This window comes from Coccomyxa subellipsoidea (genome assembly GCF_000258705.1).
Source record: "Coccomyxa subellipsoidea C-169, whole genome shotgun sequence".
Classification (NCBI taxonomy): domain Eukaryota; kingdom Viridiplantae; phylum Chlorophyta; class Trebouxiophyceae; family Coccomyxaceae; genus Coccomyxa; species Coccomyxa subellipsoidea.
The window spans coordinates 1,247,197-1,270,566 of NW_005178026.1; the positions used below are offsets into that span (position 1 = coordinate 1,247,197).

Sequence of the window (23,370 nt, forward strand, 5' to 3'; positions counted from 1 at the left end):
AATTTGCGCGGGGCCAATTTTGGGTCACACATTGTGTGACACGGGTACTAAAGGGTACCACCTAGTAGGCAGAAGCCAGGAAATGCATGCCATTGAATAGTGCAGCTGAACATGCCCAGGCTTGGCCGCAATTCTCTGCCCATTGCAAGCAAAAGGGCCTCGAGGTTCCCTACTGCATCTACTATCTATTGCTACTCCGACGTTTGCCTAGACACTATCCTAGGCAGCCTTGCAATGATTAATTTGTGGATTGAATATCACAATGCCAACTTGGCGCTATATTCAGCTTATCATTGTTCAATTATCATCATTATTGAATAATCTCTGAAATGCCATGCCATTAGGATCATCGAGGAGGAGACCTGGAACGTCAACTCGGATGATTTAGTCAAGAAGTTGGAATGGCAAGAAGAGTCGTCCAGCGGTCGACTGAAAATGCTCACTCACGCCTTGTTGGAGAAAGATACCGTCTTGAAGAATGTCACAGAGCTATCAAACAGCGCATTATTTGCTACCGCCTTGGCACGCCTTTTCAACTGTGTTGTCTCCCAACAGGTGATTCAATATTTTCTGACCCAGACGATCATCAACAAAGCATACATCATCTTAGTGTCATCCCTGTACATTAGCAAAATTTTAGCACTCCTTTCTTTATAGATTGCTGTGCTAGGAACTCTTAATCTTGAGGATTTGTTATGCTACTGACCTTTTGAGAATCCCAATTCTAAGATTTTTAGATTAAGAATTCTCAAAACAAATTTGAGATGTGCTCGTTTGCAAGTAGGTGACCACCCTTGAAAAAAACATACGAGCACAAAGTCGTCATGTTCTTGCGACAAGGAGCGAGCTTGAAGTAACGAAGAATTTGATCTCAGAGTGCTCAGAACATTCTAGGGAGTTGTCCAGAGATATCCAAGTCCTTCACACTTACTTGTCATCTGAGTCTGGCATTCAGATGGCCATGTGTGAAGCCTCTTGAAAAGACCCTCTTTCCATGTTTCTTGCAGACTCGAAGGCTAAGGCCCAGATTATGATGATCCTCACTCAGCTCAGTTCATTCAGCGCATTGATGGAATAATTTGAGGGAAGGCCATCAATGGGCTCTTGAATGATCAAATATTAGGTTCCTCGAAGGCTTGAACGCTTTGCCTTTGCATTTATTATAAGACGTGTCAATAGGGTACATTGCATCGTCCAGCATGCTTGACTTCTTTTTCCCAACCAGCATAGTCTGTATGGTGCCCACGGTTGGTTGGGTCTTGCTTGGATCTGGCGAGTCCATCAAGGGTAGGATTTTGGCAGCCTTTACTGCAGCTTGTCTGCAGACGCACCTTGCTTCTGGCAGGAAAAGCGTGTAATAATAATAATAATAATAATAATTGTCTGTATGCCGACATTGAGAGAAGTCTTGACGAATCCATTTCATTCGAAGAGGTCCAAGTAGGCAATGCAAATTGCTAAAAGGGGAACGCTACAAATGAAAATGTGTTTAAGATGAAAATTGAAAATACGCACAATCATAGGCCTAGGGCGTGCAAGATGTGTGTGCTTGTTTCTATAACTTACGTGCTGATTCCCACGGGCTTGGGCCACCACCTTGCCAATTGTTGTGGGGCAAACAAGGCTGCACTCGCTGCGAATATTGCATACAAAATAAATTTTCGATCGGATCGTTGGTCTTGCTGGTCACGTGGTGTCGTAGTGCGTAAAGGAAATTGTACTATTCATCACGAGTCATAAGAGAGCATCATGCATATGTGTGCTTCACCAATAGCTTTATAAAATCATTCTAATGCACATTTGTCGAGTGGCCTATTAGTAAACAGAATCTTGCGCTACGCTATTTCAAGACTTCCTCTAGAGATCTCTAGACTATTGACTTTTCACTGTAGAATCCTGCAACAAGAATGTTCCCCTGTTTCACTTCATACCCAACGCGTTACACCTGAGATTCGTGGGTATCGATACTGTGACAGCCTGTTTAGCCGCTGAGCGCGCTGTTTAGCCACCAATTTGCGTGCTTATACCTGAACAATTCTGTCTTGTCGGGGTTCCAGAAAATCTATATAGATTGATTATCTTAATCACTTCCTCTTAGAATCTGCTGCCAACCTGGCTAGCTATTAGGCGCCTCCCAATAGTGCGCCACCAGCTGGCACCAGATGGAAAAAAATCCATTTGGCAGCACAAACTGCTAGCTTTATTTTAAATTTGGTAGCGAAGTAATCTCCCGGAGAGCTAGAAGACCACTGATCATCCAGAAGGACAGTAGGCTCAAGCTCATTCTCCACCGGAAGATCATTGCTTGAAATGAGCTCATCCCCACAGTCATGGATTGGCTGTACACCGCATTTCGAGCCTGCACGAATGTCGACTTTAATGCATATTGACTGACAAATCCGGATCCTTCCGTAACAACTCTGTGGAGTGCGAACTTTTGGAAAGAGTATGTTGTGCATGACATATAAGCATGTCACATAACATGGCGGTTACTCACTTTGCTTTAGCATGCAGATCAAATATATGCCAGTTTTGGAAACTTGTTGTTGATGATAAGATCATCAGCTAGCTGCAGCTGAAAAAACATGCAATCCGGCCATACATTCTAGTAATACAGATGACACATACCTCCATTCCCTTATTGAGGCTTGAATGCCAGCTTTCTGTCTGAAACCAGGTCGATGCGTGGCTGTCTTCTGAGGCAGCCTCTCCATCCTTGGTTGGTAATCCGGTAAATTTCATTGTCTGTCGGAAAGCCTGCATGCAAACGAAGTATAAGTCAGGACACGGCAATCTACAAGAATCACAAGGGATCTGCCTTACCCCCCCAGTCAGGTACCCTGAAGACATTAATGTACTTTGCATAGTCCCCACAAAGAGTAACGAGTCTAAGTGTACACTGCCGGCTGCATTTTTAGCAAGAATAGCTCTCCTCATTTAACCAGCATCAGGATCGCACCTCAAATTTGCCAGAATGAAAGCATTTGATACCGTGGAAGAACATGTCAAGTTGCTTCTTGGGACCGTGCGGTACGAATGCATAGACAAAGTCGCTCGCAGTCCCAATCCTTGCACTGGGTCCGAGGAAAGCGTAGCTGTAGATATCATCGTAACCTGTGCATCATAGTTCTTGTGAGCAGGATGCCTGGACATCGTTTACGTTATCTCCCTCCAGTAGTCCAGTACTTCCTCCTTTCTTTTCGAGATGGATCAGTGTAAAATCTTGACAAACTGGTGATCTTACTCAAGAGCCAGCAATCATGCCACTAGGTCCCAAAGAAATGTATGAAGTCCTCGGTAGCAACTTTTGATACTGATACTGTGTGCCAGGGTAGCTGACTTTACCTGTTTTTACGCCTTCAAGGAATTTTGGTCGCTTTGTGAATTTGCATCCAGCTGCAACAATGATGATGTCCGCGCTCACATTCTGGCCACTCCTCAACAAGATACCGTTCTCAGTGAAGGATTCGGCACTGTCCAGCAAGAAGGACACTTTCCCCTTTTTGGAAAGGTTGAAGAATGCATCGTTGCATTGACCTGCAAATGACACACCCATGATCAATAATCAATCCGCTCATGAACAATGTTGAAAGGGCTGTATATGGTTTCTGTCCGGAAGCTTCCAGCTCTGTAAGGTTTGTATTGTATGATACTCTAGAGCTCTATCGTGCCACGGTGGAAGCTACTGCTTGCCAACATCACAGAATGTTCCTGACTTGAAAAGATCATACTTTTCACAGGGCAATGGCACTGTCACAAGGATTCGTACCTGTGTAGTCCATGTCAGACCCAGCTGGAATCATGTGCTGGAGGCCACTTGCGCTGTAGAACTTTGAGGAGAGGTAGTTCTTCAGGAGGGCCATCTTCCACGTCCAGGGCACTATCGGCGCGTAGGAAACAAAGGTTGTGGTAAATTGTCTCGAGAATGGCAGCACCCATCTGCGCAACACAACAGACAAATGAGACACATTCTCCATTTGAAACTTTGGGTGGCTTCTGGGTAAGTTTGAATCATTCACAGCTAGACCTGAAGCTAGCTTTGGAGCTTTATCTTGAGCCACTCCAAAGAGCCCTCCAATGTCAGCACATTCGTCAATACTGTTCAGCGTTTCAGGGTTCAGTGAGAGTAGCGAGTTGAGTTGAGTTGTAGTAAGCTGAGCAAAGAGTACTTTGGGATGACGAGGACAATCTGATCTGCAGCAGGGTTTATCACCTTTTGCGTGGTCTGGAAATCAGGTAGACGTGCTCAGCGCCATTCCGGTGCGCTGCCTCCATGGCCTCACAGGCAAACGCGCCAGTCCCAAGTATGGCCACAAACTGCCAACGCAGGGCAGCCACTGTCAGAATCCCATCTGTCCTATAGCAGTGCCATCTTTGAAGATTGCATCTAAGACTTTTAGATTCAAAATTTGATAGTTCTTGAAGGCTTCTTTGAAATCACTGCTAGTTACATTTGTGCTGCATGTCTGGAAGGATTCTGCTCGGCAGGAGAGAGCACTCCAATGCATTTTTGAAGGGACTTCAGTGCCGCATTCTGTGGCAACTGACTGCCAGTGTTAGGCAGTTGCCAAGTGCCAAGTAAAGCGGCTATGCTGATTGAGGTAGCAAGTACTTTAATATTCACCTTGCCATGTGCGTCTTCGCTGCCAATGGGACAGTCATGGCGTTCATGCCTGCCCGCCAGGCTGACGCTGCCCTTGAAGGCACCAATGTTCTTAATGTTGCGCTCTTTCAGGGAGAACTGCTCTCCCAAGATCCCTGTTGTCACCATCAGAAATGTAGCAGTAATGGTGTGACTCTGGCCGGATCTCCTGTCTTTGTATAGGACCTCATACCTGCAGGTGTGTGAAACAAAAGCATCAGCCAGGCTGTTCGATTGATTTTCAAGTGCCGGTGCACAATTTTATCGGGTCACAGGGCAAGAACAAGCTGATGTAGTGTGAATCCTCTTCAAAGCCAGTGCGATCTTCTGAGAGGAGTTAAAAGGTCCTTGTCCGAAGGTAGACTCGCACCGGTCCTCTCCTTCATTGAAGTGGGTACTGACGACCTCACAGCCGAAGGATGCATTGTTGTACAGGCCGAAATCCTTTGCAAACTGCTGGATCTTTTCCAGAACAACTCCTGAAGAAAGCTTCGATAGTGGATTGGAACCCAGCGGGTACTTCTCGTGCCATCGATACATAGCTTCGAATGCCTGCAAGCAGACATCAACGCCAATTGATTACTCTCAATGAGTTAGGGATCCCTTGTTTACCACCCCGCTATCCGAACAAAAAGGGCGCACTCAGTCCTTTCCAATCATGATCTACTGTGAATCACCTGCAAATGGCTGTGTTTATTGGCCAGCGTGCCCCAGACGCCTCCAAAATCACTCTCCCTCTCAATTATAGTGTAGGATAGGCCCTCCTGGAAGCACCGATGCCCGGCAAGAACGCCACACAGTCCGCCGCCGAGGACGGCGACGTCCACATGCTGTTGCTTAGATGCCATAATACGAATCAAAAATTATACTTATATGGTGTGAAAGACACTCAGAGGCCCATCTATGACTATCTGTCTATTTTTGGGCTGGCGAGCGGTTCGTATTCTAGGGTTTGCCCGTGGAGGGGCTTTGAGGGCCGTTGGCGTTGGGTTCAACGATCTCATTCTCTAGACCACCAAATTCTCCCTAACTAAGACTAGAGAGCTGGAAACACTAAGTTTAACATCATGTCTGGAGGCGAGCGGAAGCTCGTGATAAGAACGACTGATATGTCCGACGATATGCAGCAGGATGCCGTTGACTGTGCCTTGCAAGTGAGTCCATCACATGCACTATGGCACCATCGGAAGCATGTGCGACTTCAAATGTTATTCTGATTCGTAGATGTTTAGGATGAAAACCTCTGTGCCGATCCTGTCGCAGGCTCTGGATGAATGCACGCTGGAGAAAGATATCGCCGAGAGAGTAAAGAAAGACTTCGACAAGAAGCACGGCCCTTCTTGGCACTGCATCGTGGGGAGAAACTTTGGTAGTGATCTTATTTCGTTTGGAAAGAACATCCAATACAAGCTGTGCATTGTTCTTACTGCAGACTGCCTGGCAAGACCACCACCTTCCTGATCAATATTGACGATGCTGTGCTGTATGGCAGGATCGTTTGTTACGCATGAAGCAAAGCACTTCTCTTATTATTACGTTGGTGAGCAAGATCTTTGATCCTGTCTGCAACAAGGTTATCATGTGGCATTCACTCTGCAGCTGTGTATCAACTTCTAGTCCAGCATTTGAGAGAGTAACGCAGGGTGCTTTCACTGCAGGGCACACTGCTTTCTTGCTCTTTAAATCAGGATAGACGGATGCCTGCACGCTTGTGGGGGCTGTGAAGAAGTCACACAGGGAGAACCAAAAGTAATCAGTGTCACATGTGTACAGATAACTGTAGATCCTGTGTGTTGCTATTCTTGAAGTTCGGGTCTGATATCTGAGAAACAGCGGCAAGACTGCATTTTGTGATCACTGTTGCAAAATTGACTTTTCTTACATGTGCCCTACATTGGGCTGCATCTTTACCGCCACTGGATGCATCATGACTCATCAAATGTGAAATGTCAGGAACATGACAGCTGCGGGCGTGTAGAGCCTGCAGGCTTCGAACATTGCTAGTAATACCTGTGCACCTTGGTTGAACCTGCCAGACTATGTATGAGGCTGACAAGCACGGCCACTGTGTCATGGAATATCGATATCCCCCGTGGGATGTAATGGATTGTGACATCAGGTGTAGTCAGCTTGATGCATATTCCATTGCCAGCACTGTGTAGCCTCAGAACAGTAAAAGATCTGTCAAACTTGCACTGCCAGCCTGCCAGCCTGCCAGTGGCTCTGAGAGCTAAGAATCCTTCACAGTGTCCGCACTTGATCGATCTGCTCCTTCATGAACCAAATTTTGTGCATTTCAGGCGAACAATGTTCCTTGAAGCAGTATCATGACGAGGATTCCTTGAGTGCTGTACAGCGTGCCTATTGAATCCGGCTCGGATTCTGTCGATTCTGTCTACATCGTTCAATGTTGCAGCATGCGGGAATGCATGCTGATTGCACTGGATTAAGCACTAGGAAGCTGGCCTACTAGGCTAGATATCCATCTCTTGCAAGGGCCTCTATGCACATCCACTCACTGACTATTGTGCGCTGGTCACTGACCTACTGACAGTGACTCACGGACTGGAAAAATGCCATTCCACTGTGCCGCGCTACTTCATAAGTGGCCACTGGCAGTCAAACGCGGCTCCGAGGCGCATTCAAACTCAGCATGCTGTGCCCGCAACTTGCCGAGCCAATCCAGCATGCTCTTGTAGATCTAGTACACATGCGCTAAGTGGCGCAGATGTACTAACAATGAGGCCTCATTTTGTACGGCATTTTGCATGCAGCAAAGTATCGAATCGCCATCGTAGACCGCTTTCTGCTCCCTTCCTCTCAACCCTACATTCCAGCAGGAGATGAAGCAACGTGATAGTGTTGACGAGCATTGACTTGGGGTATCAGCCACATCTAAGGCGGCTGAAATTGCAGCGTGATGGCGTTCAGAGCGCTGCTGAACCGCAGTTTGACGGGCAACAGGGGAGGATCGCTTCTTAGGTTGGGTTCTCAGACCTTGCAACGAAGCAGAGGTTTCGCCAGTGGAGAGCAGAAGGTGAGTTTGGAGGTTTGCAGCAGTAAATTTGTGTTCGCGATGCACAAAAGCCGGATGGCATTGTTAGATCCCTCCTTGAATGACTCCCAACCTCGAAGGATGGCGTCAAGAATAGCTCCTTGCATGATAAGCACGATCTATACGAGTAGTCATATATTTTCATCAAGCGATCAGCTGCCTTGCTGTTGATCAATGCAGGACGGTAGACACCAAAGGATATGTAATCTATGTTGCCCACCAGAGAGGCTCTCCACGTGCTTTCTGTGGCATCTGCGAGCTAAATTGTGTGCTTTACTGTCCTTGCTCTACTTCTTGCAGGACCTTGTCATCATCGGCGGTGGTCCTGGAGGTTATGTTGCAGCCATCAAAGCAGGCCAGATGGGCTTCAAGGTGGCTTGTGTGGAGGGCCGTGGCAGACTAGGAGGCACCTGCCTCAACGTCGGCTGCATCCCTTCAAAGGTGTCCTCTCCACACTCGCCACCTGCTTACAACCATATTTTTTATGTCTCCCAAAGCAGTCAAGGTCCCCTTTGCCCCTTGGTTTTTTGAGTCTGTTTTTGGAGTCTGATGAAGACCTGAATAATGCAGATGAGCCTGCTCTTATGTCAATAAATGAGACTGAGGCTTGTCATTGGACCCCAGGCGCTGTTGGCATCGAGCCACCTGATGCACGAGATCCAGAAGAATGCCGAGCACCATGGCATCATTGTGGACGGCGCTCGCCTCGACATCGACAAGATGATGGCCCAGAAGGACAACGCCGTGTCCGGCCTCACAAAGGGGATTGAGGGCCTCTTCAAGAAGTACAAGGTGGGTGGTGCTCATGCACTTGCCTTGGGCAATGCTGACTTATCAGTTGCGTTTGCGTCAAGCCCTGTCTTCACTTGTACATACAATAGCACCTAAAGTCCTCATAAGTCTGTTGGATGATGAATCTGTGAGTCCACTTTGTTTGGCAGCGGACAAGGTGCACAGAGCAAGCAGGGGGAACGCCAGTAGTAGGTTTCAGGATCACCAGTTTCCATCTGCAAGAGCATTGTCCCATTTCAAGGCATGCATGCTTATGTGTGAGTCCCCATGCCGGGCCCCCCGCGCAGCATTGCAGCACTGCCTGGGACATCCTAGACAGCAAACAGGCGGGCCTGATGCTGCTGTTATTAGGAGTCAATCCTCAGGCAGTGGTGAGAACAAACATTGCAATTATGCCGCCCCAGACACACACGCAACGAGGCTATTCTGTAAGGGGTGAGCGTGTATTTCCCCTGAACTGCTGCTTGCTTGCGAGGGCATCGATGGGGCAGCCTTGGAGGCCCGCGGGAGGTTGTCTCTAGGGACACCACTTAATCTCCGGAGGATCCCATCTGGTTAACCTGGCGTGTGGCATGCATGCGTGCAGGTGGAGTATGTGAAGGGGTGGGGCAAGCTGGCGGGCAAGGGACAGGTGGAGGTGGCCCTGCTGGACGGGAGCAGCGCCACGCTAGACACCAAGGACATCATCCTCGCCACCGGCTCAGAAGTATCCCCGCTGCCGGGCCTCACCATCGACGAGGACAGGTGCGCGCACGCGACACAGCGCTGCCTTGCTCTTCTGCAGACTGCAAACAATGTTGTCCTGGATTGTCCATGCTAATGATGTTTGCTGCCCGCCCACATGTTGAATGGTGGGAATTGTGTGAGCTGCTGAGGTTCAGTGGGTTTAAAACGAATAGCGGTCCTCAGATCCCTGCAAGTTGGGCCGCGAATCAAATTTATCCAGCCAGTGCCATGTCTGTGATGCCGGTCTTAGCCACTTGTTGGACTTGCTTGGCAGTGGCATGGCGACGTCACTGCACCATACATGCTCCTAGCAGGGTCATGTGTAGTACTTCACATAGTGAAGGCTGCCGGCCTGCGACAGACATTGCATTGGAAGCACACCTGACCATTGGACCGGGCTCTAACTGAGCATGTGTGTCCTTTGTGTCCAGGATTGTGTCGAGCACGGGCGCTCTGTCGCTCAAGGAGGTGCCCAAGCGGCTGGTGGTCATCGGCGGCGGCTACATCGGCCTCGAAATGGGCTCAGTCTGGGAGCGCCTCGGCTCAGAAGTTACAGTGGTTGAATTCGGGCCTGCCATCGTCCCCACCATGGTGTGCCGCACCCCACACCCTTTCTCCCTTTATTTTCTTGTGCAGACTCAGTAATGACTTGCGTTCTACTGTTAGATGTAAAGCCCGTGGGCTTCATCTCAATGCACAACAAGACATTACTACAGCTAATTTTGTCAGGGGCTACTGAGCATATGGTGGCACCTAAAAAAACAGTCTCTGATTCTGCCAACTCCTCTGGCCGTATTGGTTTTTGCAGCAGTGTCGCACTGATTGGCGGGCTGAAAGTTGGTATCCATTATTTCTTCTCTTCTGTGCAAATTTACATAAGCATGCTGAGGGATTGGATGGGGCCAACAATTGCAGGACGGGGAGATTCGGAAGGCGTTTGAGCGCAGCTTGAAGAAGCAGGGCTTCAAGTTCAAGCTCAACACAAAGGTGAGGGCCTTGTCTGCCCTCTGCAGGGCATGCAGATATTGCAATGCAATCAGTGAAGTTTTTGTGATCACTAGCAGAGAAGAAGGCCAAAGTCTGTCTTACTGTGCGGTGCAGGTGACAGGGGCGACTGTGGAGGGTGAGACAGTGAAGCTGACGGTGGAGCCGGCCAAGGGCGGCGAGACAGAGACCATAGAGGCGGACGTCGTCCTCGTGTCTGCAGGTGCGGTCCCCCATGCCAAGCACCTGAGTAATTAGCGCCCCTCTCTATGCTGTGTGTGTGCCACTGAAAACTTGTGGGCTGTTGTTGTACATCCCTGATGTGAGTCTCACCACCTTGCCAGCCAGCCTGGGTTGTGCAGAGGCCATCTGCTGTGCTCTTTTCAAGCAGAGACGAAGCGGCAAGAGCTGTCATCAAACAAATTTTGCCAAATTGCGCTGGGAGAATACGACGTTGCTGTGCTTGATGTTGCCATGACCTATGAGCAGCAAGGGTGCCATATGGGGTGGTGTCAAGGTGGGGTTGTGCCGCTGAATGGATTGGCATATATATAGGATGTCACATTCATATGACATAAACCTAAAATTGGGTATCATAAAATAAATATTCATGCTCCGAGCGGCAAGACATTAACTCCGGGGGTGTATTATAATGCACCAGGACGGCGGCCGTACTATGAGGGCCTGGGCCTGGAGAGCGTGGGAGTGGAGCTGGACAGCCGGGGCCGCATCCAGGTGGACAATCGCTTCAAGACGACTGCCGACAACGTCTATGCCATCGGCGACGTCATCGACGGACCCATGCTCGCCCACAAGGTGCGCGGCTCAGCAATCTGGCTTAGCCGCCACTGCCACAAATCCTCATCTGCGACCGACGTTTCAGGAGTCGGGCAAGGTTTCGGGGCTTAGTGTATTACATATTCATCTGACAACGGCATTATGGATTTCACCATGTTGCCTTTGCTACCACTCTGTCATCTGGATGGCCGCGTGGTGGTTGGAAGATGGCCTGCGCAGGTGCTATTTTAGTCTACTGATCGGTGCTGCTGTACGGAAGATTTGCAGGCTCCATATCTGGGGTGCTGCAAACACTGGTTGTCTTGATCAGAGGGCATGCAAGCTAGATGTCAGACTGGACCTTCACCCATATTTTTAGTCTGCCGCACATATTAATGTTAGGAGACACACAGCACCCTATCAGGTTGACCTTTCCCCGGAGAGTTGCTGCCCCATCTGCTGCAAGAAATTCCACTCAAATACGATGAAGGCAGCGCTAAAGCTGTGCTGCTGCAACATCAGGCTGAGGAGGATGGTGTGGCGTGCGTGGAGAACCTGGCGGGCAAGGCGGGGCACGTGAACTACAACACGGTGCCTTCCATCGTGTACACGCACCCCGAGGTGGCCTCCGTGGGCAAGACCGAGGAGCAGGTCAAGGCCGAGGGCCAGGAGTACAAGGTAAGGGGTGGCTCTCTACCTCTTGCCTAATGTGTGATCCACTGGACCCTAAGACGCCAGCTTGACCCGCTGGAACATGACAGCACTGTGTAGCTTTTCCTACACAGAAAGCAGGGATGCAGTGACAGGCCTGGCTCATTCGTAAGTTCTACAAATAGATGCTGGCAAGGATGTCACATTCATTGTCCGGCCTTCTGCGTAATGTGTTCAAGTAATCGCTTGCAAGGAGAGCATTTTGGCACTGTCTGGCTTTGTGCCTAGTGTATTGTACAACTAATCGCAGGCAAGGATCTCACTGGTTCAATATATGGCCCTCGGCGTAGCGTGTGGTATGAACAAGTGCTAGAAAGGCCCCTGCTGTCTCTCTCCTCTCTTGTCTGCCTAGTGGTGCCTGCAGCATTGTTGCTGTGAGCAAGCTTACTGGCTTCCTGGGGGCTGAGCTTCATCCATGAGGCACATGTAAGAGAGACTCGGTAGAGCCACTTTTGTTGTTGTACATGCACCGCCCTGTCAATGTGCAAGCCTGTCACAATAGGTCAAGCCTGTGCAACGACGACTTATAGCTCTGTTGCTGGTGCACTGCAGGTGGGCAAGTTTGCATTTGCGGCCAACAGCCGGGCGCGTTCGGTGGATGACACGGAGGGCATGGTCAAGTTCATCGCCGACAAGAAGACCGACAAAATCCTCGGCGCCCACATCATGGGGCCCAACGCAGGTATGGGGCTGCTCGCTTATGTCTCCTGTGCGGGGTGCACACTGTTCTGATGAAGTACTTCAGGAAACGACATGACAAGGTTTAGAGCTGGACCCTACAGCACCAGCTTGACCTGCTACACTCAACGATCTGGAAGCAAAAGACAGGATAGCGCAAAGACAGGGCCTGCTTGAACAACTGGATGAATCTGTAGGAGCACTGAGGCAGGCTGGAAGAGCTGCATTGCACCGCAGATAGTGTGCATCAAGATGACAGATACTCCTTGCCTAAGGAGGACTCCTGAGAAGCATACGTGGTCACATCGCATGCATAACAGTCTTCCTAGTTGATCAAATTCTCCGCATTGGCACATCGCACGCATGCCGTGCAGTTCATGAGCTTGTGCCCGGTCCTGCAGGTGAGCTTGTCTGGGAGTGCAGGTTTTGGTTGCCTTGCCTCCCTTGTTCTGGCACAAAGCCTGAGCAAGTACCCTGTCATTACGCTCACAAGCACATGCATTTGGTGCAGGCGAGCTGATCCACGAGTGTGTGGTGGCAATGGAGTATGGCGCATCGACGGAGGACATCGCGCGGTCGTGCCACGGGCACCCGACACTTTCGGAAGCCGTCAAGGAGGCCGCCATGGCCTGCTACGACAAACCCATCCACAGCTGATGCAGCAATATACACCCAATCCACACGCCCGTCGGTTCAATATGGTATCGATAGCAATCGCGGTCTTGCCGGTTTTGCGGTCACCAGTGATCAATTCCTGTTGCCCACGGCCGATCGGCACAAGAATCTGCACCTGCTTGCGATCGTTTGACACACCCCAAGGCCACACAGGGTTCGGCGTCCCGCGGCCGCTGAAGGGCTCAAGGTTCCCTCTCTGCTGTGTTCCATCCAGGAGCCGCAAAATCTAATAGTTCGAGGTCTGTGAGTTGGAATGTAGTATTGCTGCAAGGCCTCCTAAGGCAGGCATGTGAAGCAGAATCGAGAGAAGACAACCTAGAATTGCTGCTTGATCGCCTAGGATTCTGGGTTCTGTGTTGCAGCAAGGCCTCCTCGTTTCAGAGGCAGGTGTTACTGGGAGGGAATCTGTCAGTCTGGTGGTTCATGAGCACAGATTGTATGTCAGTTGCCAGAGCATGCAGTGGCCCTGTGGGCTCATCACAGGATTTCTAGAATTCCAGATGCTTTGTAACATGACAAGGTAACCCACAGTTGCAGCCCCCGCATATGCATCTGCACTGGCTTGCATTGGATCATGACTGCTGGGCTCAGCACTGACTTGTTCCAGGCAGATTCTTCAGTATATGCCTCTGGTCCTCAGTGACCAGATGACCTGTAGGTGGGGCACCTTCTTGAAGCATTCACAGCAATGATGTCTGATGGACAGGCCCAGCTCGGGCAAAGATATACTTTGGGACTCTGTCTCTCGCCTTTAAATCGTGAGAGGGAGTTGCCAGTTTGCCAGAGGCATGCAAGGACCTCCTAAGAGTTCTGACCATAAGCTAGATTACTATAGAATTATCTACCACTGCGGTGCACACCTGCCCAATTCTTGCCCGGTTACGACAGTCAGGACCATATGGGCATGCATGGGCAGACAATGCAGGGGCTTTGCTCCCTGATGGGGATTGCCCTCAGGCAGTGTGATGTAGCTTTGTTACACACGTTATTAAAACCTTTGTTGACTTAAGTTGAACTCTTGTCGGCTGGGGTGGGGCTATATCAAGCGCGGTGCGAGACTGCCAGCCAATGGCCATTCAAACCATCGAATTCTACAGATGTCTTGATTGTGATGATTTCAGCCTGTCTAAGCCAAAGTGCCCTGCCCACAATCTTTCTGAGAGCTCAAGAGTAGTCCCAGTCTTGAAATGGAAATGCTAGCAAGAGAGCAAACACAGTAATTTCAAAGATAGTATCTTACAGCTCAATCTCTCTGTCAAGTGCTACTCCCCTTTCCCATGTTCAGAATCCTTTCTGTCAAACACTCACATGTAAATCTATCTGTTCTATTGCCACAGTGTATTCAGCAATGTGCTGCCAGTGTTCAATACCGTACAAGTTTTGTCATGGGCATGGTTATCTGCCTCTGCTACAAGTACATCAACAGTGTGTGGGATGTACTGCAATAAATCCATCACCAAACACGATCCATGATATCCTGGAATGCATCATGCTTGCCATCTGCAGAACGGACATGCACCACACCTGCAATACTCATCAAAAGGTCGAGCAGGTTTGCGAGTTGCTCGCGGTGTAGCTAAGCTGTGGAAATCTTGTAAGACTTGTGGCCCCCAGACATGAACACAACTTGAAGGGGTCCAACTTACACCTCATTCTGCGATGCCTTGACATAGCTGCATCATATTGGCCTTGCAAACTATTGTATGTAAAGGAGAACGCTGGGCATCGATGATATCAAGAAAATTAACCAGGTCCTCAAAGGCAACATCGAGAGTTTCATAGGACATGAAACTTGTCACACGCCATAGCAAATCTTCTGCCGGAACTCTCATGCACAAGGATTCATAGCTCCGCAGGATCAGGCACTCGACCTGCAGAAAAGCTCCAAAGAGAGATATGGGGGAGCCTTTCAACCCAAAGCACTGCACACCCATTATGATGCTTTTGAGGCCACTCAGGCGCGCAAAATTGCTTGGCAGCTGGGACGCTTCATTGATGGTTTTTAATGAAATTATGGTGATTGATTGTAACGCAGAGGCAACGCCATTCCAAACATCATGCTGCGCAAGGTGAAGATCTCGCCTGTGCAGATGACATCTCTGTTTTAGGTTTCCAGAAATCTCCAGCATTTACCCCACCCTCAAGAAATTACAGGCGACCCAGCCTTGGGTTTTCCCGGAAAACGGCCTGCCCCTGGGATATCCTGGGTCTGCCGGTACAAGAAATTCCCAAGATTGCTCTTGTTCCTAGAAAATCCTGGGAGCGCCTGAAGTCCAGAAACGCCAGAAAAGTCTTGAATTCAAGAGTAGCTAAAAACTTTTGGTGCTAGAATTTTGTAGATTTACCCCACCCTCAAGAAATTACAGGCGACCCAGCCTTGGGATTTCCCGAAAAACCGCCTGTCCCTGGGATATCGGGGGTCTGCCAAAACAAGGAATTCCCAAAACTGCTCTTGTTCCTAGGAAATCCTAGAAGCCCCTGACCGCAAAAATTGCCGGGATGTGCTGCCGCTGAGCAATTTTGAGCATGGTCAGCCTGGGAATTCCTGGAAGTAAGCAACAAGACAGGACTTCTCATGCTTGAATGGCCCAAGATTTCCTGGTTCCCGTCGCCTGCTCGGAAAGTCGCAGTCGTAAGTCCACCCAGGAGGCTACAAAAAATCCGAAACAATTGAAATCTACTGGGGTTACGGCCCCGCCTCCGTCCGAAAGTCCTAAGGATGTGCCACAATAATACTTATCTTGATGTTTCGAAGCCAGAGCGTGTTCGTGACTCGAGGGATGTGCGAGATGCCGCGTATTCCGGGACTGCGCAAAACGTCCCGGCTGTATACCTCCTCACGCGGCATCCAGATCCTGCCATGAGTGTCGAAGAATCATCCTTCATCGTACTTCCGAGGCTAAAACCTCTCGAAGAGCCATGTTCCGGCGAGAATGCTTATTTTTTGGGTCAGATAACAATGTACATAAGCAAGTATAAATGCATTGTTGTCAAGACATTTAGGGTTAGACATGCAGGGTGACATTTGTACGAAGCTCGCAGTGCACGATGTTGTTCCCGTGAGCTAAGGCGGTTGCCAGTTCGATTCCTCGTTCTGCCTCTGTTTTTTCGTTCACTTTTTCATCTTTTTTTGCACAGTGGTGTGCTCGCAGCATGCAGTAGACAACTTCACATTTCCAGGAATTCCTGGAATCGTGTCGAGCCCAGGGATTCCCAGGAGAATACAGTCCTAGGATTTTGCAGAAATAGGAGAAAAGCCCGGGAATCTTCCAGGGCTGGGTTGCCCCAGGAAGTCCTGGCACCGAGAGGAACATTTGAGATTTTCTAGTGACGGTCGATTTCTCAGAAATCCGCGGGCTCCCAAAGCAGAGACGGATGCAGTGCTGCGCTTTGCGGCAGCGTCAGAGAGCCTGGCACAAGGTTTTTCAGCATCACACTCTGCAGCTGGCTGCAGCCAATCAACGCCAAGGACGGCAGGGTCCAGGCAGTATATACTAATTTCAAGGAAGGGGGTCTGTAAATTTTTGAGATTGCTGAGACATTGCGCAATCCTGCAAAATCTCCCGCGCTGCGATAGCTGCAGGTGCTTGAGGTTTGCCAGGCATGACAACCAGCGCAGCTCATCAATGCGCAGTGAAAGGAGATCAAGATCTTTTCCACAGCCCAGCAGCCAGGCAAGAGCACTGTGGAAGCTGACAGGGTCTCCATCAGTGCGTTGTTCCCATACATTTGATGTGTACATGATGCTGAGAGTCTTGAGCCTCTCCCAGTTGCTGTCTGCCCGCAGCAGAGCGGTACCAATGTCAATTTCCTGGGCTTCTGTGAGCACCCCAACATCCAGCGTGCGCGCCTGCATGGCCCTCTGCAGGACCCATGCAGCTCCTATGAAAAAATTGTCACTTGAGTCCGCATTCTCGAAACGCTACTTTATGATTGCAATCATGATCACATACATCCTTTCCGGCATGAAGCACTGGTGGCACTCTTTAGTGCGCCTGATGACAGACTGAGTCACTGTATATAAAGTGCACATGCAAGGTCCCAGGAATGACATGCGTGAGCAGCTTCTCACTTGGGACACAGGTTGAAGAGATGCCATGGAGAGGTGCCTAATAAGGGGATAGACATTGAGCCATGCTCAACAGAGCAGAGACCCACCTCCAGGTTTCAAATAAAGTCACAGGTCAGGTGGATGTCGCTGCCAGGTAGTCTTGTTGATGCCAGACACTTGGGCCCATTCACGCATGCTCACGTGGCCAGCAATGAGCCGCCACACCTCTGGGGGAAGCATGTTGCAACGCTGGATATCCACCGATGTGCCTTGTGTTCCTGCAAAGCAATGGAAGCCGAACCATACATGACGCTGTCGAGAGAGCTTGCTATGCCAACACACAGCGAAGCCTGTAAGAATTGAGCGGATAAGAAGCGCTTTTGCGTAGCTTGTGCACCTAACGACTGCCATCAAGGTTACTCAAGCTCAGCGCAATTTTTATCGACGTCAGAGCCTCAGATCCTTCGGAAGTGCAGATACGTGGACACACATCGAGCACCTGCTTTCACTTCTGCCACTCACGGCCATTGCAAATGAAACATATCCGTCCTCATTGAGCTTGCAAAGGACATGGGCACGCCGAGTTTTGAGCTTAAAACGAAGAAAATCAACGTGCGGGTGCGCAGTGAATATACTACCTGTCTCGACCTTTTTAAAGGTCTTGCTTCGTCGGAATCTCATTTGCGGCTAAGAACTTTGAGACAAAGGCGGCGTGAATTATATCTTGTCTTCTTCAAGCTTCGTTCCAACAACAAACCTTGGACTTCGAGGCAAGCCAAATTAGGGAGGACTACTGGTTGTTGATGTCACCTTCAGCTGAGCGCTCTAAATGCAGTTGCGCATAATTGCCATACATCTCCTGCTGGATTAGTACCATTTGGAAGTATTAAAGTTCTCTCTGTGGATCTGGTAAATTGCATTTTCTATTTAGCTGAGCTTAGGAAGCTTCTGCGGCACTACTCGAGTCTGATCATGATTATTAAAGTGAATTATTATTGCGCAACACGGTTACGCACAATCTCTTGAGGGAGGCCCACCTGCATCACATCTGTGCAGCGCAAAGCAACACCAAGCCAACTGCCCCTTTGCAACCCTAGGGCCTTCTGTAGCAGACTATGCTTCCACACCGCCCACTCCGAGCCTGCAGCACTAGTAGAATACTCTCCATTGCACCAGCACAAGCATACAGCGCAACCAAGGCGAATTAGCACCTGATGAGGGATGCCATTTACTAAACTACACATTTACACATAGTATGTGATGTACCAATATTGTGGTGGGTGTGCTTGGGCTGCAGTCCCTGCAGGGGGGCGGGGCGTGGGCGCGGGGTCAGCCGAAATGGGGCACCCCCAGAGCGTGCTGGCCAGCGGAGGCAGCGCAGAGCTGTGCAGGTACCGGTCCAACAGAGGCCGCGCCGGGCCCAACGGCCTCAATTCTGGAGGCCACGCCGGCCACCACATGATGTGACATACTGCTGGCACCAGTCGCAGCGCTATTTTCTAGATCCTCCTGCTGCAGGAGAATATTGTTGTATTTCACTGGACTGCTATGATGACTCCACTTCGACTTTACGTGTCTTACATGGAAGCTTGGAGCAGGGGTTTCTGTATCTAAGTAAGTTAGTTTAGAGTCCCCTGAGGCCCCTGGAGGAAGGGTGCATGATGAAGCGTTCCTACTTTTGTCCTCCTTCATCGAACGTCGGATCTATCACCTCATGCCTGGAAGCGACACCTTGGGACAAAAATGTTCAAATCTCAATTGATTGTTCTACGCAGCACTAAAACAGCTAGGGACATCGTCCACTCCGCCTGGTCTTCGGCGGAGTGAACTCGAGAACTTCTCGTTGAACGCTTGGACATCTGCGACTTTCTCGTCGGGCAGCTGGGTACGAAGCGTGACTTACACTTTGAGGCACTACCTGTAGTCGCCCTGAAATTGAAAGAAATCACTGTCAAGGGTGACGAAACCCATTGGGAAAGTGGGCCACTGTGAAGACGTCTGGTGCGTTCCAAGGTTGTCGGCTCGCCTAGGAAGCTTTCCCTTGATAAATGTGTCTTACAACTGCTGTCTCGGGCATGACGTGCAGGGCAGCAAGTAGCAAAGTCGATGATGCCTGGCAGCAATTCGCAAATAGCAATCAGCATCTTTGAGAGGGACACCACCACGGTATGTCGTCTTGACTCAAGTGCAGAGCAAGTTGCAAGTTGCCACTTCTAAGCGCAAGTACTACTGATGTATGCGTTGGCGTTCACGATCACCCGGTTCCCCTTTCAACACATGTGGTAAATATTACGAGTGTTCCAAGTCTTTGGTAAATTTTGACAGACACACCGCGGACACCCGTCACGGCGTGTCACCCCCGTGTCCACCCCCTCTCATTCCGCTTTCCACCCATGATGAGGGCCTCATCATGAGGCCCGCAAAAGAAGTTGCCTTTTCTTCGGAAGGCACTTAACAATACTATTAGAGTGAAAATCCGGAACTCAAGATCTAGACAAAACAATCAACATGTGCCTGTTACAAGGCAAGCAATTCAAAGAGACATTGCGTCATACCTTGTCAAGTTTCCCTTGCTTGAAGAGGACAGCCAGTATGTTCCAGAACCACACTCTCTGGGTGATGGGCGCTGGTACTAGTCCTTCCCGAAACAAGTTCAGTCCATTGTAAAGAGCCTCCTCTGCCTCTTCCAACCTGTGATCATGCCCACACCAAAGTCAAATTTTGAAGTATAATAATTTATCTCATGAGAACCCTTGTAGGAGGATGATAAGAATCTTGGGGATTGAAATGCATTTGCTGATGCGAGGCTTCCTTGGCGCTCATGCATGCTTATGCCGCCAGCTCTGACCAGGGCCCACTGCCCGGGGCATCATAAAATTCCTCATCGAGCGATCATTTGCTTCTAAGTCAGTGCTTGACGTACCTAGTCCTTAAGGACTGGAACACGTGTAATAAAAGTAATGAAGAGTCAGTGCTGTCCTCAGGTATTGCACACCCTTGATTCATGATCATGTCTAAGATGCGCTTTGCTCATCCCATGACAGATAAAATCTGAAGATTTATGTCTGCGCAACATTTGCGCACCTGTTTTCATTATCTGCAAGCGCATCTGCCCGGTTCCGCAGACAATCCAACAGCAGTTCCCAATCTGTGTCCCCAGCTTTATAGAAAAGTTCCACGGCCTGCTTGTAAGCATCGGCAGATCCTCCTCCCTCTCAGCCTCTTTAAGTGCCCACCCCATTTCTTGGTAGGACTCACCAATGGCGTGATATGCCCACGCATTCTCTGCCTGTGTCAAGGCTTGCAGCACTCTCGCATCGTCCAAGACTGTGAGGCCTCTGCGCGCGTGTGCTATGGCCTCCTCATGTGCGCATTGACATGTCGTGATATGCGCAAGCTGATGATTGACAATGCAGTATTGAATTGAGTTCCAGAAAAGGAGCTCCATACCGTCCGTCGCCAAAGCATCCTGCACCCGCACCCCCAAAATGGGATCTTCCACAACACCATGATGTGGCAACGTTGTTAACTTCAACCATTTGTGCAAAAACATGAAAAAATTGGCTCCCAAAGATCTGCAAAGATAAGCTATTGGGGGTGCTCCATTGCAGGCGTGATAGCAGGTGCCCGACCAGTAGCTGCTGTGCTGCAAGCTGGCACATCTCGACGGCCTCTTGGGCGATGCGCAGGTCCTGGAAACACTCTATAACCAACATCCGAACTTTCTCGGCGTTGTAGCTGCTGCAGCCAGCCACAATGCCATCGCGCAAGTCCCTGACCAGCTCTGTTGCAATCACCTCCTCTTTTCGGCCCTGCACACAAGCACAGTACACCACTCGGTGCTTGGTAGCACAGAAGAGAATGCACTGAAAGCTGCAAAGAAGTAGGCTCTCCACAACTTGTTGCCAGGCCTTGAAGGACCCTGAATAAACTACCATCAGTGTCTGACACTACCTCCAACAGAATTTCAGGGCTGCTCAGACAGCACTTTCCAAAGCCTCCAGGCAATCCCAGAAATTTCCGATCTGCCCAGGAATTCTGATTAGATATTTTGCAGATGATTCTGGGCGGACCAGAAACCTGTTCCAGAACAAGGAAGCATAAACCAACTTCCCAAGGGGAATTCCTGAGACTGGTTACCATGAGTACCATGAGGTCTTAGAGAGATTTACCTGTCTGTAGAGGTCATACAAGAGGTCAACTTTTGCTTCCCACGCCAACATGGGCAGTGCAGGGTGGGGAACCTCCTCCCATGTCTTCAGTGCAAAATGTAATGCTCTTCGGCCTCCGCTTCCCTGCTCAGCCACACCTTGATATTATTATCATTACAAGGCAGGGTGCGTCTGCAGACAAGCTGCATGTAAAGGCTGCCAATACCCTACCCCTTGATGGGGTCGCCAGACCCAAGCAAGACCCAATCAACCGTGGGCTCGGTGCTCAGTATTCGTACGGCCCCCCGCCAGCCGGGGCCAAATTCTTATTGATATCAAAGCCAAATCGTACATGATCATAATCTGTAACAGACTTTCAACGGTGTTTAGCTATTTTGCATGCAGGAGTGGGCTTGCCGTGTATCGCTTCTTTGCAAAGCCTGTCCAAGCCGGGTGTGAGCGTGAGCCAAGCTGTCTTTGGCTTTCTGCTGTACCACCAGGGTTGTGGTTGAAGCCTTGGCTTCATCGGCAGCACATGGAATGGCGTCCAATAGCACCTGGACACAATCAACCTTTTGAAAGCCTCAAACAGCGCACATCGTCGAGGGATGCTTGATTGTAGTGTAAGTGCGTAAGACAGGTGCAGCACTAGTGTTTAATGAGCCTTGAGCAATAGCAGCGCATGCACGGCATGTGGATTCAAAGGGGAACGCAACTTGAAGATTTGTCTTGACAGTTGAGCATGGGGCTAAGAAGCAACTTCTACACGTTGTTGTTGTCATAGGAATTAATGTGTGTATGGTACACAGCTTCACCTGTATGCAATCATCATTTCTGTCCGAGTGAAAGAGAATGCTGGCCATCTCCATCCAGCAGGAATACAACGCTCCCCAATTCTCTGGTGCACTTTTCAGTTGTTCACATACGCCCTCAAGGACCTGCAAGGTACGCAGAATACACTCAGAATTCAAATTTAAACATCATCATGCTACGTGCTGCAGTGCCCCAGAGCCTGCGCGGAGGCCGCTTGTCCCTCTTTACTGCTATGTACACGTGATTGACAACATCCATGTGTATGCCACGACGTTATAGACTCTGCATGCAACAAATTCCTTGATGTTGAAGCAACAAAAATTGCTGGCCCAGACCTGCAGGGCCTCGGAGGTCTTGTCCTGCTTGCCCAGCGAGCGTGAGAGCCCCGCCTGCATCACAATATCACATTCAATGCAAAAAGTAGACGTCAAATGCTCTGGAGTCACAGTATGTCAGTGATCAATGGACAGATCTACAGACAAGCTCTCTTGATGCCCAGCTAGAGTTGCGCAAAATCGCAATGCACTAATTGTAAGTTGATGACATTTACACTGACCAGACACTTACATCGCTCTATTTCCTTAAGGGATCTGTGAGAGTTATGTTGTTTGAAGCTCCCCAGCCAGGGTTCCTATTGCTCAATATGAGTATTAGCAGGCTACATCTAAATAACCCCAATTTGGTCGGCAGGACATAACAATGGGCAAAGTAAGAAGAGTCACGTCTCACATGTATCTCTGCGACGGTGCTGGGCTCTAAGGTTGGCTCTTGCTGAGATTCTGCTAGCGCCTCCCTTAGCAGCTGCTCTGCTTCTGCAGCATCCTGCGGCCGCATCTGCCGAAAACGAGGCGCCAGTATTGCTTCAGCCAGGATCTGTTTATAGATCGCAGCCGCCACGCTCCTCGCTGGTGTGTCACTTGCTTCAAAATCCTGCGGGGCGGCACTCAGTGGGCATGACTATCTGGAGATCTCAGATCTTCAAGGCTCGAGAAGACGATGCCAACCCAGAATATGTTTGATTGTGACAGGTATTATTTGAAGTTCATGAAGCTGACGAACAGTGGAGGTCTGCTGATCTCACCAGCAGAGCTGCCCTGCACAGCTGTTCTGCCTCGTAGCCTCTCTGCAGGCTGCACAGCACAGCTGCAAAATCGTGCAGCACTCTTGCGCGCATGACATCGTCTGGCGGCTGCATGCGCTCACAGGCTGCCCAGATGCGCCTCAGGAGCTTTTCTGCACCGCGCAGGTTGCTTGTCTCGACCATTTCAAATGCTGCTTCACGCTGACCGTCCAAAGAAGGCTGGCTGAACAAGAC

The 23,370-nt window shown here is 49.7% G+C and overlaps 6 protein-coding genes across 6 annotated transcripts; 3 read left to right on the forward strand and 3 right to left on the reverse strand.

Moving 5' to 3' along the window:
* Positions 1-2,947: 2,947 nt before the first annotated feature.
* Positions 2,948-5,490, reverse strand: COCSUDRAFT_44384 (FAD/NAD(P)-binding domain-containing protein; the record flags this gene model as incomplete). The annotated part of the gene is made up of 7 exons (XM_005644489.1): positions 2,948-3,114; positions 3,346-3,537; positions 3,770-3,939; positions 4,214-4,317; positions 4,625-4,835; positions 5,013-5,194; positions 5,320-5,490. The coding sequence occupies 7 exons, from the start codon at positions 5,488-5,490 to the stop codon at positions 2,948-2,950; spliced, it is 1,197 nt and encodes a 398-aa protein (XP_005644546.1).
* A 219-nt stretch (positions 5,491-5,709) lies between these two features.
* COCSUDRAFT_38030 (dynein 8 kDa light chain, flagellar outer arm) lies at positions 5,710-6,335 on the forward strand (the record flags this gene model as incomplete). Its single annotated transcript, XM_005644490.1, has 4 exons — positions 5,710-5,796; positions 5,906-6,011; positions 6,135-6,182; positions 6,301-6,335. 4 exons carry the CDS (start codon positions 5,710-5,712, stop codon positions 6,333-6,335), a joined length of 276 nt encoding a protein of 91 aa, XP_005644547.1.
* Positions 6,336-7,509: 1,174 nt separating this feature from the next.
* Positions 7,510-13,561, forward strand: COCSUDRAFT_67663 (dihydrolipoamide dehydrogenase of glycine decarboxylase from pisum Sativum). Its single transcript, XM_005644491.1, has 11 exons — positions 7,510-7,679; positions 7,998-8,138; positions 8,322-8,489; positions 9,076-9,233; positions 9,647-9,806; positions 10,131-10,202; positions 10,317-10,422; positions 10,861-11,015; positions 11,499-11,654; positions 12,240-12,369; positions 12,877-13,561. Exons 1-11 carry the CDS (start codon positions 7,563-7,565, stop codon positions 13,020-13,022), a joined length of 1,509 nt encoding a protein of 502 aa, XP_005644548.1. The 5' UTR covers positions 7,510-7,562; the 3' UTR covers positions 13,023-13,561.
* A 2,821-nt stretch (positions 13,562-16,382) lies between these two features.
* On the reverse strand, positions 16,383-17,331 carry COCSUDRAFT_58238 (hypothetical protein; the record flags this gene model as incomplete). The annotated part of the gene is made up of 3 exons (XM_005644492.1): positions 16,383-16,488; positions 16,781-16,902; positions 17,293-17,331. 3 exons carry the CDS (start codon positions 17,329-17,331, stop codon positions 16,383-16,385), a joined length of 267 nt encoding a protein of 88 aa, XP_005644549.1.
* A 330-nt stretch (positions 17,332-17,661) lies between these two features.
* Positions 17,662-18,553, forward strand: COCSUDRAFT_58239 (hypothetical protein; the record flags this gene model as incomplete). The annotated part of the gene is made up of 2 exons (XM_005644493.1): positions 17,662-17,709; positions 18,389-18,553. 2 exons carry the CDS (start codon positions 17,662-17,664, stop codon positions 18,551-18,553), a joined length of 213 nt encoding a protein of 70 aa, XP_005644550.1.
* A 1,367-nt stretch (positions 18,554-19,920) lies between these two features.
* COCSUDRAFT_58240 (hypothetical protein) lies at positions 19,921-23,319 on the reverse strand (the record flags this gene model as incomplete). Its single annotated transcript, XM_005644494.1, has 6 exons — positions 19,921-19,934; positions 20,542-20,560; positions 20,724-20,903; positions 22,391-22,444; positions 22,785-22,985; positions 23,137-23,319. 6 exons carry the CDS (start codon positions 23,317-23,319, stop codon positions 19,921-19,923), a joined length of 651 nt encoding a protein of 216 aa, XP_005644551.1.
* Between the last annotated feature and the right edge of the window lie 51 nt (positions 23,320-23,370).